The sequence below is a fragment of the Sinocyclocheilus rhinocerous genome, unplaced genomic scaffold (assembly GCF_001515625.1).
Source record: "Sinocyclocheilus rhinocerous isolate Xijiao unplaced genomic scaffold, SAMN03320098_v1.1 scaffold1648, whole genome shotgun sequence".
Taxonomy (NCBI): Eukaryota; Metazoa; Chordata; class Actinopteri; order Cypriniformes; family Cyprinidae; genus Sinocyclocheilus; species Sinocyclocheilus rhinocerous.
In genome coordinates this window covers 61,604-78,693 of record NW_015647958.1, presented here as the reverse complement: position 1 = coordinate 78,693, position 17,090 = coordinate 61,604, and the positions used below count along the sequence as shown (strand labels likewise).

At 36.4% G+C, this 17,090-nt stretch overlaps 2 protein-coding genes across 5 annotated transcripts in view; one reads left to right on the top strand and one right to left on the bottom strand.

The window, feature by feature from the left end:
* primpol (primase and polymerase (DNA-directed)) overlaps positions 1-634 on the bottom strand; it is a 6,099-nt gene extending 5,465 nt beyond the window's left edge. For 2 of the 4 annotated variants that reach the window (XM_016513916.1, XM_016513915.1), the window contains exon 1: positions 211-311. The gene's annotated coding sequence lies outside the window, so the exon portion shown is untranslated. Of the gene's footprint in view, positions 1-210; positions 312-620 lie in introns of those variants that run through there. The other 2 variants (XM_016513918.1, XM_016513919.1) reach the window with 2 other exon arrangements.
* Positions 635-979: 345 nt separating this feature from the next.
* On the top strand, positions 980-16,835 carry LOC107709432 (condensin-2 complex subunit D3-like). Its single transcript, XM_016513906.1, has 34 exons — positions 980-1,081; positions 1,488-1,639; positions 1,756-1,918; positions 2,048-2,223; positions 2,348-2,506; positions 3,202-3,263; positions 3,733-3,820; positions 3,912-4,045; positions 4,213-4,285; positions 4,868-4,993; positions 5,140-5,392; positions 5,523-5,558; positions 5,646-5,765; positions 6,210-6,283; positions 6,571-6,705; positions 7,127-7,347; positions 7,463-7,654; positions 7,868-7,965; positions 8,756-8,865; positions 8,960-9,067; positions 9,304-9,415; positions 9,664-9,765; positions 9,863-10,101; positions 10,199-10,278; positions 10,431-10,568; positions 10,725-10,858; positions 11,168-11,364; positions 11,441-11,551; positions 12,466-12,636; positions 12,764-12,882; positions 13,026-13,093; positions 15,890-15,931; positions 16,363-16,425; positions 16,774-16,835. The coding sequence occupies exons 1-34, from the start codon at positions 1,030-1,032 to the stop codon at positions 16,833-16,835; spliced, it is 4,170 nt and encodes a 1,389-aa protein (XP_016369392.1). The 5' UTR covers positions 980-1,029.
* The last annotated feature ends 255 nt before the right edge of the window (positions 16,836-17,090 follow it).

Below are 17,090 nucleotides of genomic sequence, written 5' to 3'. Positions count from 1 at the left end.
CATATGGAGACAGACAGACAGACAGAGAGAGAGAGAGAGAGAGAGAGAGAGAGAAATACAATTTTACTGGTTTCGGATGACAGACAGTAGATATAAAACTTATACAGCAGGTTATAACATATACAATGTATTTTATGATATTTATATATTCAGCCCCTGTCCAAATAGTACATTTAAATAATGACTGCTACACCTAGTTTGGTCGCTTACTTGTATTCTTCCTTGTGTAGTCCTTTTGTTTTTGTACATTTACAGTCTGAAGCATTTGAACGCGCGTAACTGCGCGTCATAGAAACGAAGCGTTGCGCATGCGCTGGATTTACCAAACGCGAAACGGAACTGCTTTGAGTCATGAATATTCATAAGTCGACACCCCCCTCGTCGTTTTTGACTTTATTTTCGTCTTTTTATCTAATTGTTTTCATGTTATATTTTTGTAGATTCATACTATTTATGCATGTTGTTGTACTGTTATTACATATAGTTGAATTAAAACGGAATTTTTTTACTTATACAGCAGGTTATAACATATACAATGTATTTTATGATATTTATATATTCAGCCCCTGTCCAAAGAGTACATTTAAATAATGAGTGCTACACCTAGTTTGGTCGCTTACTTGTATTCTTCCTTGTGTAGTCCTTTTGTTTTTGTACATTTACTGAAGCATTTTTTTGTGTACATTCACAGTCTGAAGCATTTGAACGCGCGTAACTGCGCGTCATAGAAACGAAGCGTTGCGCATGCGCTGGATTTACCGAACGCGAAACGGAACTGCTTTGAGTCATGAATATTCATAAGTCGACACCCCCCTCGTCGTTTTTGACGTTATTTTCGTCTTTTTATCTAATTGTTTTCATGTTATATTTTTGTATATTGTTGTACTGTTATTACATAAAGTTGAATTAAAACGGAAAAAAAATATTTACCTAATTAATATTCATGAGCTCCCCTGCGTATGTCGCCAAGCATGCCGGGATTGCTGTCCCCAGTAACAGCGGCTGTTGGCGCGTTATTTTGAACGAAGTATGGAGTTGATACGTGCACTGCAGTTATTAAAATTAAACAGTGTGTCTACAGGTATGGTTTAATTTTGGTCACGAGCATGTCCTAGAAACAATGGCTAAATGACTTTTGAGATCCACTGTGTGTATTGTTGTAGTAAACCTCGAAATATGTTGAGTTGTAGCTGACGCTGTCATTTCGGGGGATTGTTTTGGTTTCAGTTTATGGTTTGTTATATAATATGTGACATTTTAACGCAAAACTTTTTTCTTTTACCATAGCAGAGAAACGTTAACTAGCCGTTAAAACTGTCATAGTGTTTATAATTAGATTGAAAACAATCAGGGTGACTATATCAATATATAACGTTAGTCATACTATATATATATCGCATAATCAACTTAATGAGCAGCATGCAGCATTTATGGGCATTATTAACGAGACAGTGTACATTTTTTGTTGACTTGTTGACATGTTTTAGCCTGGGTGGATGCAGTGTGGGATTTCGAGTTCACCCACACAGACCCTCTTGACCCTGTTATTGAGGAGGAGATAAAAGAAGACCCTGATGTTTTCAAAACAATTTACATGCAGCTTTTGCCCTTCTCCAATGAGGATGATGACAATACACCGGTATAACATGTGATGATGCTGTGATTTCTTTCTGCTTCACGCCACAAAATAGTACATCTGTTTGCGATGCAGGCAGTGTAAATGTAACTTGCTTATGATGTATTTTTTCCCTGCAGAGTGTCTGGGTGGTGTTTGGTGAGAATGGTGTCTCTGCAAAAACTTTGGTGGCTGTCCTTTCCTACTTCATCCTTAGTGCTAAAACCAAAAGTCCCAGTCTTGAACAGAGACTATGTGGTCTACAGGCAGCCTCTCTATACTTGTTGCTGTTAAAAATACCTGGTCAGTTTCCATCCCTTGCATCTGGCTGCAGTGCGGAATTCCTTCCTAATGCATGGCATGACACTGATTTCAGGTTGTTAGGCCCTCATGAGTTTATTTGATGTTTTTTTTCTTTTTGTCCATCTTTAGGGAGTGTTGCGAATAAAGTGTACCATCAGATTCTTTTTGATACTTGTCTGAACATGCCCCTGAAATGCTGGCCTCAAGACTCTAGCAAGAAACGCAAGAAAGATTCTTTGAAAAGCTCTCAAGGTGATACCAAAACTGGCAAACGATCCAAACCCCCAAAGAAAGTGTCAGAAGAGGTATAGAATTTTAATTTTGTTTGTTTGTATATGTGACATTTACACATCATCTTTAAAAGCGTTTTTTCCTACTCTGTCAGTGTGACAGTGGTGTCATGTATTTTGGTGTTTTGTTTCCCAACAGATGGAGATTGATGATGATGAAGAAGAGGGGGTGTACTTTTCTGCACAGGATTTGCTGAAACTAAGAGAGGGCATTGTCTTGCTGGTTCGCACACTTCTGAGACTGCTCGAGAGATTTTCTCTTCGAGACAAACCTCAGAGTGCTGACAGCTGTGTTCAGGTCAGTCAATGATGACTGAATGATCAGTAAGTTCCTCACTCAGCACTTGTGTGCTACTTGTGGTTGTGTTGGGGATTTGTGTGAATGTTAAAAGTAGTTTTAGGTACAGCTGTTCATTTTTTCTGTTTTCTGTTAGCCAGTTTGACCCTCTTTGCAATCTTGAGACTATTATGTTGTTAGATAATCAGTTCTCACATAGCATATAAAGCAATGTTTTTGTATAAATCTGAATACGGTTGAACATTTTCACACATTGATAATAACTAGTGCTGTCGAACGATTAATCGCATCCAAAATAAAAGTTTTTGTTTACATAATATATGTATGTGTACTGTGTACATTTAATATGTATATATAAATACACACACATACAGTAAATATTTAGAATATTTTTTTAAACTTTTTTTTTTACATTTATATTCTTATATTTTATATTATATATAAATATATTTAACATAACATATTTTTCATAAATATATACATGCATGTGTATGTATTTATATATACATAATAAATATACACAGTATACACACATTATGTACACAACTTTTATTTGGGATGCGATTAATCGCGATTAATCGTTTGACAGCACTAATATTAATAACCTTTGAAACCTTTAAAAAAAAAATTTATTTTTACAATTATATTTACAGAATGCTGAGATTTTTTAAAATATTATTTTCATTTACTTTCAGCTTTTCACTGAACTTACCAACTTTGAGCCAGTCATTGGAGATATGTCATTCTCTCAGGAAAGGTAAATGCAAAAGTAAATGAGAAAGATGAGAAAATGCATTTTAGCACTACTTTTAGTATCATTTAGGTATTATTTATTAATATTTTGAATTGGCTTTTATTTTAATGTTTTAATTTTGTTTTAGTAATTTTATGTGGTTATAATTTAAAAAAATATATAGATATTTAGCTTTAATTTGTTTTTATTTCAGTTTTAGTTCTTGTAATTTTAGCATTTCGACTTAAAACTTATTTTTAAAAACTTACTTTTATTTCAGTTTGTTGCCAAGGCAATATATCTAATTTGCATTTGTTTTTCCAAGTTAAATTTTTTCGTCCAATATTTATATTCATCTTAAACTATTTTATAATAAGCTATTCTAAACTATTTTTTTAGATCAAACTATTTTAGTATAGTTTTAGTTAACAATATCAACTCTAATGCATTTGTTAAGAGTCTTTCACACAAATAATTTGTGTGTGTTTTCAAGGAGTGTCGACCAATTAAAGAGTCTGCCTGAGCTGTCCTACCATGGACTGGGGCTACTTTGCTCAACCATTCATGGTGAAGGAGATGAGGTGAGTATGGGTTACTCCAAAAAAAACACTGCATTTTAGTTGCATGAGTTACATTACATTGCTTGATCTTTATGGGTGTTGAATTTTACAGTGCCGTCGCCGAGTGTTCCGCAAACTACTCTATGTTATTCTAATGATGAAAACACAAGAGAGGTCCAAGCCATGTCTCCTTGCTCCATCTCAGACTGTCTGTGGTGCCAGAGACCATGCCATACTTTTCATTAGGTTAGTAACTGTTTATTCCATTCTTCCTGGGGTTCCAGTAATGCTTCATGTAGGAATATTTATGTTCTGTTTTTAAAATTACATTCAATTTCGAAACTTTTTTTTTTGTGTTCAGCATTGATTCTGTGAGTTGTTTATATCTGAATTATGTGTGTCCTGTGTTCTAGTCATATTGTTGATAAGCAGAGGGAGGCCACATTGCCACTTTTACGGATCCTTGTGCAACACATCTGCCATCAGGTATATTTTATTTTAAAACAAAATTAACTAAAAATGAATTGCTTCATTTCAGTTATGTCTCCGCTCTCATTGTCATTCCAAACCTGTATGTTGTTATTCTTTTCATGGAACATGGATATTTTTGAAGAATCCACATCTGTTATGGTCCAATACATAAAAAGTTCTATAAAAGTAGTTTATATAGCTGTGTGCTATTTTCCATGTTTTTTAAAGCAACAGACAGAGATTTATGTAATTATTCGCTATTAAATCTTTCATGAAAATCAATAGGCAGCTCTCAAATCAAATATCTTGAGACCAAACATTATTACATCAAAGACCTGAGTGGAGATTCTATATGATTCTCTGATTGAGTTTTACAGGGGGAAAAAACAGCATCCAAATTTGGAACAACAACAAATCTTTTAGGATATTTCTGTCATTTACTCACTTTCATGTCGTTCTTAACCCATAAGACTTCTGTTAATCTTCACTAATATTTTTAATGAAACCTGAGAGGTTTCTATCCCTCCATTAAAAGTCCAGGTAACTTCAACTTAAAAGATCCAAAAAGGTGACTCTGTGTTTGTGTGTTTGTTTCAGATGGTGGAGAAGTCTGAATATCGAGCCAGTGGAGCACAGACTGTTGGGAAACTGATGGCTAAGATGCCGTGTCAGGACTATGCAGCCATTGTTAAGTGGCTCTATAGCTACTCCCGAAACAACAAGGTAAACTGTGTGACTCATGTCACAGCCCATGTCACAGCCCCATGACTATTTTCATTTAAGCACAATTTACCATGTGCACAAATTATTTGATATTTGTCAATGCTCTCGTCTGTTCCTGATGAATAACAGTGCAAACCTCTGTTCAGGTGGCATTCAGAATGTTTGCGCTTGATGTTGCCATGGTCCTGTTGGAGCAGAGTGAGAGGGATGTGGACGATACAGTGGACCCTGAGCTGGCTGTGTTCCTGCCTCACAGGTTTCTGGTGCACAACATCGTCTACAATCATCGTAATGATGTTTCCCCAACAGTCAGAGGTCACGCGTTGCACTGCCTGGCACAGTGTCTGGAGCTTGGTTCCCAGAATGCTACAAAATGTGTTCATGAGCTCTTTTCCAACAGTATGTATATTACTACAGTACGGTAACTGTACTGCTCTGTGTAAAATGTTTGTATATGAGTGAGTTATATTATTTATTTGTAACAAGCAGCATGTTTGAATACTGAATAAGCTCGTTCTTTTCTTATCAGGTGCTCAAACTATGTTGGAGTCAGGCCGCTCTGAGCGTAAGATCATATTTCGGTATTTAAAATGAAATAAGTGCGAGGCATTTTTATAGTCAGTGATGGTTCAGTTTGAGTTTTGTTTTTCAGAAACTCTAAAACGAAGAGAGACTGTTCAGAAAACCGCTCTGACCTTCAGAACCATTGAGCTTACAAAACACAAGAGCATTACCACGACCCACAGGAGCGTCATGAATACTTCCTTACAGAGTAAGCTCACCTCATATAGGCTTTGTCACAAGATGTCTTTTAGGTCATACAAGATTTGCACATGGATATTTATTAAAAGGTGAAGAACCACCATCATGCCTTACTTGCCAAACTAAAATGACTGTGAAACATATTTTATTGGATTGTACTGTTTTTAATGTAAATAGACAAAGGTTTTATTCAGAGGTGTGTTTAACTGATTTATTTAAAAATGTATCACCTGAATGTATTTTTAAATTTTTGTCTAGTGTACATCTGAAATGTCTTTTATAACCTTTTGTTAATTGTATACCTTGTATAATTTATTCAGAGATCGCCATGAAAATAGCCTTGATGCTGGCATGGCGTTAAAAAGTGAATAAATAAATATAGTCCTTGTCATTTAACTTGAAAATGTTGCATGACTGACTATTTCTTTATTAATGTTTCTTTATTTACTTTTAGATGAGGAAACTATGACTCTGTTTAAAAAACATGTCAGTGATCCAAAAACCAATGCTAGAAAAAGTGCACTGGAGGTATGAAATACATTCTACACTTTGAAGCATTTCAGATTTTTCCTATATATGTTTGCTTGTAAAGTTTCTTCCATCAAACTTCTTTTTAGTACTTTAGTTGTGAGATTGCTCTGTAGCTGTACACATTCAAATGTTGTTTTTATCCTATTTTTGCAGAGGTAGTCTGCAAAAACCTTTCCATCATTTTTTCCATCTTTTCCAACAAAACCATCATTTTTATAGTCAAAATACTGTAGTGTAAAGATAGCAGCTATAATTAATTGTGTGTCTTTCATGTGTTTGTGTAGACCGTCATGAGTCTACTGAAGCATGGGGTGATCTCATGCAGTGCGGAGAATCTGAGTATTCTGTCAGATCGCTGCAGGGATCCTGCTGTCTCAGTGAAGAAGAAAGCCATGCAGTGCCTTATGGATCTCCTCGCTGTGAGCACCCCCTCCCAACCTCACAATACTATGTCCATCTGTTATGACCAATAATATGATTAGCTAGTCAAAACAGTCAATCTTTTACCTGTGCCTCAACATTGTAATGATTACCACCAAGGCCAGGTTTAAATTCTAACTAGTTTTTTTTAAGACTTTGAATTTGTCCTGTTTTTCTCATGACCAATGTAAGCCAGACAGTATGGTCGCTTTCTTTCACAAATAAGATACTAATCAAATTTGTTTACTCATAACAGCACAATTTTACCCACAAAATAATAAAAAAATATAATTTTTTTAAGCCTGTCCACTTAAAGGGTTGCTGTAAACCTTTAAACTCAGATTTTCATACTACTATGCTGGTTTAGTGTGTGTCCTCAGCATCTTGTGAACTTTTTCCATTAAATCATTATGTTTCCAGGCTCTGCCTGAGAATAGAGAATTGCAGGAGGCCTGGCTGAGAGGAGTGTTACCGGCTGTCATGGACTCTGAGAGCTCTGTGCAAGAGAAAGCTCTTGAGTGTCTGGACCATGTCGTCATTGCTCACATTAAGAGTCAAGGCAAATATCGGGATAGTGACGCCTCTCAGAAGTTGGCCTGGGAATTACTGGGACTGCTGTGTGAAAAGTGTCAAGACCTCAGGTCAGTAACACATGTTCTAACGATCTGTGAATAGTGGTGTGTGACATGTTTCTCATTTTTTTCCTTTCTTTCATTGTTTTAATTCTGTCATCCTCCACATCTTTCTCTTCTGTAGTCGGTATTTCAGCAAGGCTTTCAGCGTGTGGGCTCCACAGCAGAAGTTCACTCCTGCGTTTGTGAATGGTTTGCTGTCTCATACCGAGGGAGAGAGGGCTGCTGCTGCCTGGCTGCTGTTAGCTAAAATTGCCAGTTGCTCTCCTAAACTGAACTATGGCACCATACTGGATACCTGGGAGAATACTATCAGGTCAGAGAACAGAGCTAAGGAAGTTTTTTTTTTTTTTAGTAAATGTACAAAATGTTACAGTATAAAGAAAAAATGTCAAAGAATATGTAGTTTTGTTCTAATAATTTAGATTTTTACTGATGTTAGAGTGTTTAAAAGGTAACTGCTTGTTCCAAAATATTTGTTTCATGATTTTTTTGAACTGTGTTTTTAAAAAAAAATTTTTATTAATAGGTCACCAGTTGTTTCAGTTACAATGACCTGTCATATCTTGAGCGTTCTGGGTGACATTGCCTCTAATCTCAATGATGACACCAAAACCAGAATTGTAGGTAAGTGTGGTTTGTCAGGACTTCAGAATGCAACTGATATGATCGCAAATGCATCTGAAAAGTATTATTTGTTATTATAATTAAAAATAGTTCCCATTGGTGACAGATGATGTAGTTTCATCATAATTGATCTTGTGATGTGGCAGTAATTTATTACATCTTTAAGGAGCAAACGAGTTGGTCTTGTGAGCCAGTTCTCGGTCTACAGTCATTTATAGTCAGGTTGGATTCACATGAACTGAGAAACGCTATTGTGCTATTAATTTGTACTTCAGGTTGATGATGCACACACTACTATGGGGTTGGTGAGATTTTTTTTTTTTTTTTTTAGAAGTCCCTTATGCTAACCAAGGCTGCATTTATTTAATTAAAAATACAGTAAAAACAGTGATGTTGTGAAATATTATTACAATTTAAAATACCTTCTCTTTTAATATATTTTAAAATGTAATTTATTGCTGTGATTACAAAGATTACAAAGAGAAAGTCTTTTCTCTACTCTTCAGTGTCACGTGATCCTTCAGCAATCATTCTAATATACTGATTTGGTGCTAAAGAAACATTTATTTTAATTATCAAAATGAAATAGAAATCATTTATGACATTTATAAATGAAAATCTTACTGACCCGAAACTTTTGTACTATAGTGTATAAGTACTCTGTTTAATTACCTACTGGATGTTTGAGTAAGATGGGTAATTCAGTTAAACTATCGCGTTCTCAATACAACTTTGTTAGTAATGGCATTTTAAGTCAAGTACATTACAAATGCACATTTTACCTGTGTAGATGATCTGATGAGCTGGTTGAAGACTTTCAGCCTGCCTTTAGAGGTGATCAGCTCCTGTGTGGATACTCTGGTCAGATTTGCAAGATCAGACAACACTCAGGACACATTGGTAAGATCATACCATTGCCAGTAAGGTTTTAATAAAATGTGTAATTTATACTCTAATACTTTTGTGTGTGTGTGTGTGTGTGTGTGTGTTTTAGAAGTTCCTGGATCATTTCTGTGGAGAGCTGGTCTCTGTGTGTGAGAGTTATCTGTCTGGTGTCATTCTACAAGAGAAGGGAGCTGAAAACATCAATGAAGACCTGCTGGTATAGACCAAGATTTTATTAAAAATCCAACTGTTTTTTAAGGCCTACTTATACCATTATTAAAGTGTTTTTGCAACGAAAACAAGTATAATTTAGTTTTACATGACTATTTTACACCCTCTATGACTTTTACTATTAAACTGGTTATGAAGGATCCTTCTTAAGTGAAGTTAAATTTTGCATTTTTAAATGGCAATGTTTTGTTCCCTTTTTTCAATCCATCATCCATTTCTCAGGTGAAACATCTTTATACACTTGGTGCTGCTTCTCTCCATTGCCCTTCTAAAGTGGGAAAGAGAATTTTCCTTCTGGTTCAGTCTGTTCTAACTCCCTCAGAGCAGCAGCCAGGTTTGTCCATACAACTTTTTTCTGCTTGGTATGGATGTGCATCTATCCCAGTTTTCTTATGTGCATGTGCCAGTATTAAGCCAAAAAAAGACAACCAAAGAGCTTCTCAGAAAACTGTTGTAGTTATCTGCCCAGACTAATATGCGTTTTTAAGCTATTTACACCTGATGTCAATATTAGGGTCTTAGAGAAATGTTGCAAAGCCATCTGAACTACATGTAATTTTTTTAAATTCTGTTTTCTTCCAGTTCCTGCTGAAGGAGAAGATCTGCCTGCTAGTCAGCCTCTGTCTCAGTTCAAACCCAATTCCATGCCAACAGTGGTGCGAGCACATGCTGTTATCACATTAGGTCTGAAACATTTACTAACTAATTGTTTACTTTAGACACACAAAACCCAATGTGACGACATCTGTTTTGAGTTTGGTCTGTTCTTTTTCTGTCATAGGTAAGCTGTGTCTGCAGCACGAGGAACTGATGTTGAAGTATCTGCCTGTGTTTGCGCGGGAGCTGGAAGTGGGCACAGAGTTGGCCGTTCGCAGTAACATAGTGGTGGTGATGTGCGATCTTTGCATGCGCTACACCAACACAGTGACCCGATATATCCCAAATATCTCAGCCTGTCTGAGAGACAAAGACCCCGTCGTCCGAGAGCAGACCCTCATTATGCTCACTAACTTATTGCAGGTACACACGCAAACCTGCGATCAAACCTTCAGAGCATCCTTTTTTTTTATCTGGCTGTCTGTTTTGTTCTGCATTTTGATGTTTTGCTCTTTAACAGGAAGAATATGTGAAATGGAAAGGTGCACTGTTTTTCCGCTTTGCTATTGCTCTTGTGGACCCAGACCCTACCATTGCAGAGTAAGAAATGTGACCAAAGAAAAGCTTATCACAGTGCAACAGTGTTAGGAGAGCCATCAGTACTCCACAGTACAAAAGTGTTTCTTTTGCCATTTATTCTAATGTTTTGATGTGATTTCATTTTTTTTGTTGTTGTTGTTGTTGTTGTTTAGTCTCTGTGAGTACTGCCTGGTTGACCTCCTGCTTAAGAAGAGTCCCCTCATGTTTTCCCAGCATTTCATCGAATGCATTTTCCACTTCAACTCTTATGAAAAACACAAGAAATATAATAAATTCCCTCAAACAGAGAGGTAAATTCTAAAATGATTCATCATATGAACCTGGAGATGGCTTTTACAGTTGTTTGCAAAAAATACTGTTTAATTTTCTTTCAGTTTATAGGAAGACACTACTTTGTGGAATTCAGTGAGTTCTGAAAATGTGTTTGTTTGTATGTTTTCTGTTAGTGAGAAAAGCAAGTTTTCTTTGAAAGGGCCACAGAATCAAGGCAAACGTTTCAGGATCTACAGGTTCCTACTGAAAAACTTTACTGATGAAAAACGATTCAATATCACTACCAAAATCTGCCAGGACATCCTTGGTAAGAGCTGTGTGTGATTGAATGCTTGCTGTGGTGTTTGCAGTGTGCAGGGTTTGTACAGATTTTGGGAGTGAAATTTAGCACTTTCAAGGGTGGAGAAGCTGTTTATAATAAACTATTATAATTGTAAATTTATATTCATCAAGTCCAATTCATCAAATTAGAAAATTATGTAACAAATGAATGTTCAGTTGTAAAATTGAGACAAATGGTATTTTACACCAAGAGCAAAACAGATGAAACTAATTCTGAATCTTACATAGATAAGGATACATAGATGTTATCCTTACACATTCTTCTCTTCTCCAGCCAGTTTTGTGGACTCTGAGCTGCCTCTGGACTCTGAGGGCTCAGAGATGCTTGCAGATATATTTGACATCCTGTCACTGAAAGAGATTAAACTGACAGCCATGAGCGGCCCAGCAGCAGGAGAGGAACCTCAGGAGGATGAGATGGCCATGGCTAAAGCTGTCTTACAGGTGGCCCAGAAAAAGCTGGTCTCACAGGTGAGAAAACATTCTGAAGGCAGTCAAAAAACTATTGTCTGATCTTTGTTGAACTGGCTATCTGTTTTATGTTCAGGTCCAAAAGAGGAACTTTGTGGAGAATGTTATTCCTATCATCATCAGTCTGAAGAACATGCTGGAAGAGCAACACTCACCTGTCCTGAAACACCTTATGGCCTACCTACAGGTAATGCATATAAATGTGATTAGATAAAAGAGATGAGCTTTTTGTCCTTACTACTTTAAATAAATTTAGTTCTTACTTATTTGTCTATGCATATATACACAACAGACAAATGTCTTCCACCACCTCACACCATGAGTTTCATTTTTTAAAGAGCTGACAACTGTCAAGTTAAACTTTCTAAAACTGCTGAAAATGTCTAAAAATGTATCTCAGGACCCATGACTTTGGTTCTTATTAGTTGCAAAAAGCATGCAGTAGAGCTGTTCATTCAAAATGGTAAAAAACAAAGCAGAAATCAGCGTAATTAGATTAACTCCTATTAGTGGTGAACAGGAGACTACATCAAATATAATTTTTATGTTCCCATTTTCTCCAAAAGCAGCAGAAGAAAAAAAAACTACTGCTAGTATTTCTGTGACTTTGTGAAAGTGGGGAAAAAATGTTGAGATTGATTTTTGTGGTTTGCGGTCACTCCCTCAGCAGCAATGTTAACTAGTTTATTTGATGCTATGGGAATAACCCAATAAAAAAACTTGACTAGATTTATAATGTTAATAACTGTGGAAATGTGTCACCACAGTCTGAAAGGTGTCCATTTAGAACACGTGTCTGATTCATCAAACATGGAAACCCATCTTTGTTTTAGTTGTAGTAATTTTCTTGCAACTGTTTAAGCAACAGAAAATTGGAAAGTGTCATTATATTAACCACTGACCATAATTTACTCACATAAAAAAAAACAAAAGAGTAGCTGAGTAAATTGATCATTGTCATTTTATGAGTAATCTGTTATTCATACCCATCTCTATTACATAGTAGTAGTTTAACCATGTGTATTTGAAACACTTCTTTATTCCAAACAAAAGCCAAACAAACATTTATTCTGACTCAAGCCTTTTATGTGTGTGTTACAGGTGACCATGCAGGACTATCGTTCACAAGTGAAGGAGTTGTTTGCTGCTGATGAGCAGTTGGCTGCAGAGGTGGAGTATAACCTCAAGCAGTTTGAAAAGGAAAAACAACAACAAGAACAACAGCAGATGGAGAACCAACTGGCCAACTTCACACTGTCACCCCGGCGAAACGTGAGTCAAACATACACCTGCATCGGAAAGTAGTTGAAGACTGGCAACAAAGCCATTAAGTGTTACTGCTGGTTTTTGATGACTTTGCTTCCTTCCCCTGTTTTTCCTTCTCTTGCTCGTTCTTTAGGGTAATGCTGTGGCTTCTCCTGCCCAGGCAGCAAACGTTGGGGGGCAGACAGGTTTTGCCACCCCTCTAAATCCTCACGCTGCTAAAGGTCCTGCACAAACCCCTAAATCTGCTCTCAGGTAAAACTGAGCTACATCCCAGTACAACAGATAATTAGACATCGACAGTATACTATCAGTGTAATAATAGTATCATCAGCAAACATTATCTGTAAAGATTATTTAATTAGATATGTTGCATTTACAGTTACTCTTTCTTTCAGGCGTCGCACTTATGCTGGCTTGGTAACTCCAGTCAGGACCCATTCTTCCCCTACAGTGTTTTCAACAGGTAAACCAAATAACAGCCTTTCTGTTGTCAACAACAGAACAATAATATTGCTTATACAGAACAATAAAGATATAATTTATTTCTAATGTAATTTTTTTATACTTCTGGTAGGGCTGTGCAAAAAATCGAATGCGATTTTCATGCAAATCTCGTCAGTAAAGCCGCTTCTGGTGATAAATAGTAAATATCCAGCACGTGTTTTCAGATGGAGCAGCATTTACTACACAGAGCCGTAGATCACTGACAAGCTACACAAAATCGCGTTCAAAATCGCAGGCGATTCATTGCCTTTTTGAAAATCGCATTCGATTTTGTGCCCAGCCCTAACTTCTGGTTTTAATTAATTACACGTCTTCAAATGAATTTTACATTTTTATTTTATTTTCTATAATATGTTTTCCATATTCATATAAGACTCATTTTAAAGAAAATAATGAAAAATATTGCTGCAAGCAGCAATTACGGGGCCAAGCACTACAGAAGCAAGCATCAGACCAACTGCAGCAATGAGTAATTAAAACCATTTTAAGATGATTTTGGTCAAAATGGCAGAAAAATGGTAAATACAACTACTAGTAATATGATTTAATGGCTTATCACTTTTGACCAATAGGTGGCGCTGTTATCAAATTGATGTGGTGTGTTCTGTGTTAAGTGACAATGGCACACGCAAAGTTTGGTGTCAATATGTCAAAGCTTTGCCGAGATACAGCCTCAGAGTCATTTTGGCATCATGCAACAGTCATTTTGGCATTTGGCAACCGTATACAAAAACGGTTTGCACTTTTTACGTTATACAAAAACGAGTTAGAAAAAGTATGTTTTCAGCATAAATCAAAATGGTGGACAGGAAGTTTGGCTGACTATGGCATAATTGGTATGCGTGTTGTTGGCATGACACAAGGAATTTTGAGACCAATTTCATTACAGTAGGCTAATGCAATCAAAAATTATTAGCATTTTTGGAAATTTCATAATTAATGATTAATGAATGGTTTATTACTCTTGGTAATAAACCATTTATTAGGTGGTGCTGATGAATAGGTGGCACTGTTACCAAATTGATGTGGCGTGGTCAGTTTGAGGTGACAATTGCACATACAAAGTTTGGTGTAAATATGTCAAAGCTTTGCAGAGACCTCAGATGCATTGCAGTTTGGCATCTTTCCAGCAAATTCATTGATGCGTTAAACGAAAACCGTTTCGTATATCGACACGAAATCCATAACTTTTTGCCAGCAGGGTCTGGAGATGATCTGAGTCAAATTTGGTGAAAATCGGATTGACGGTCTAGGAGGAGTTCGAAAAAGTAGGTTTTCAACATAATTCAAAATGGCGGACAGGAAATTTAGCCAATTATGGGCCAAACTTTTTGAGTACCATCAGGGCATGGTTAGTTTAGTTTATTGTCCTTTCGGAAATTCTTTTTGTATCTGTGGCAACTCTTCAGTGATCAACAACAATAATTAACAATACAAACATCAACAGGTTACAACACATCACAAATAAATACAACCAGCACCAAACAGCATCCCTCTCACAACAACAGAATCACTGCCATAGATGTAAAATGACAACTGTGATATCACAAAAATTTATTTAACAGAGCTATACTGGATGATATAAAAGATCTTTGTGCACGGGCAGTCCGTAATAATGGTACCCTGTACCATTGAAAGTGCCGAAGATGCATACCGAGTTTCGTAACGATACGTCAAAGCATTCGTAAAATATTGAATTTTTTGACAATTCAAAATGGCCAATGCCAAAAATGGCTGATATGGGAAAATTGGGTATGATTCGACTCGGCATGCTGCACCAAATCTAAAGAGTTTTGTGATTTTTGGTCAAACCATTCAGAAGTTATAAGCAAAAATAGCCATTTTTGTATCTCCTGACCACTAGGTGGCACTGCGCCGAAACACTGCAACCAAGTTTGGTCTCAATACGCCAAACTGTTGCAGAGAAATAGTCTCACATCCTTTTTTGCGCGCTTTTCGCCGAATTCGTTTGCGCGTTATTCGAGAACGGTTTGACTAATCTACTAAACTTGAATTCCATAACTTTTTGCCAGCATGGTCTGAAGATGATCTGAGCCAATTTTGGTGAAAATCAGTCAAACCGTCTAGGACGAGTTCGAAAAAGTAGGTTTTTCGAACAATTAAAAATAGCGGAAAAAACTAAACCTTTCATTCTACTTGGCATGAGCCAAGGATTCAAAGAAAAAAATTCCCTTCTGTGCCTTACGGTTCAAAAGTTATTAGCATAAACATGAGTGAAATTTTGGACAAGTGGTGGCACTAGAGAGTTTGAGTTAGAGACTCCAAACTTCCTGTGGTTGATGATGAGACTCTCCTCTATCAGTGTGCCAAATTTCATAACTTTCCCGCAAGCGGTTCTATGGGCTGCCATAGACTTCCAGAGCGGAAGAAGAAGAATGCCAATGGATACAATAGGTGCCATCGCACCTTCGGTGCTTGGCCCCTAATAAAGACTTGTTGAGATTAAACAAATAGATAGATTTCACATTCTATGTAATAAGAAATTATCAAAATTACAATTATGGTTACAAACTTTGGCCATTCCAAGGCGTATTTTGCTTCCGATATGGGTGAAAAATTACAAATTGTGTAAAAAAAAAAGCATTGGCAGTAATAAAGCAAAATGCATTGCTTTTTGTGTACTTTAATAAAGATCATCTGTATTATCAGTTAAAAATATTTTTTACTGTAAGTGCGTGCTCTCACTCTCTCTCTCACTCACTCAATCACTCACTCACTCTCTCCTCTCTCTCAGGACGAGGAAAACGGGTTGGGAGAGCCATCAGTACTCCACAAGGTAAGATTCATTATTTTGGATGTCTCCCATAGTTACAATTGTCCACCCTTAGGGGCTGATCACATGCTAAACAGATGTGTTTGACTGTCACATTTGCGTTTTTTTGGCAGTTTCTCAAGGCATGACACCGCAATCTAAAAATGTGGTGCTTAAGTTAAAAACAATTCAACTTTAACAAAAGTTTCCCCCCCACTGTGCAGCATCTCATGTTTTTAAATGCAAAAAACCATTGTGAATGGCTCTGATATATGGCACCCCAATTTTACATTATAGAAGTAAAAATGATTGTGTATGCTATTGTATGTCAATTTAAAGATTCTAAAAGTACCTGTGCTGAAATGAGCTAGTAAAACCCCAGACATTGTTTTCCTTTGAGGAATGCAAAGGGCTTCAGTTTAAATAAACACAAACTCTTTTCTGATTCTTTAAAGCGAGCATCAATGAAGTGACATTTGGAGAGCAAGTCAGTGCCATCTGCAATGAATCTGGAAGAGGTATGTTTAAAAAAAAATAAAAAATTCACATATAATCTGTTAGAATAGATTAAGTCTAAAGGTCAGAAATCTCAGTTTTGACACCATAACCCAGGTCTATCAATAGTTGGGTTTAAAAAGTGACCGGTCCATACTTTTCAGCTGACTTGATTACAAAAGCCTTTACATTTTTTTTTTTAAATAACGTGAATAGCAGTTTCTAATTAGACATTTTATATTGTAAACCCTTTTTATATGTTGGAAACCTAAAATTACTTTTTTGAAACATACTGTGTATGTTTTTTTGTCATAAACTGCAAAAGTACTAAATGGAAGGTTGTGAACGTTAAGATTTCTATCTGGTTACAGGAAGCAAAGTTGTGGATGAAGAAGAGAGTGTTCTGCATCTCATGTCACCAGAACAACAGTAAGTTTATACATTTCATATGAGTTAATTTAGGCAGACAGGCACCGAATATTATTTTCCGTATGTATGGAATAATCTCTGCAAACCCTTGAGTTTAATACTCCCCATCAGATATACTTCTATCTATCTATCTATCTATCTATCAATCTCTTAAATAAATTCGCTTTTTTTTGTCAGTGATCATGTCTTGCTGAACGCTGACTATGGGCTTACATTTTTTTTTTTCACATATGATCTTTCGCGCGCAGAATTGTGGCAG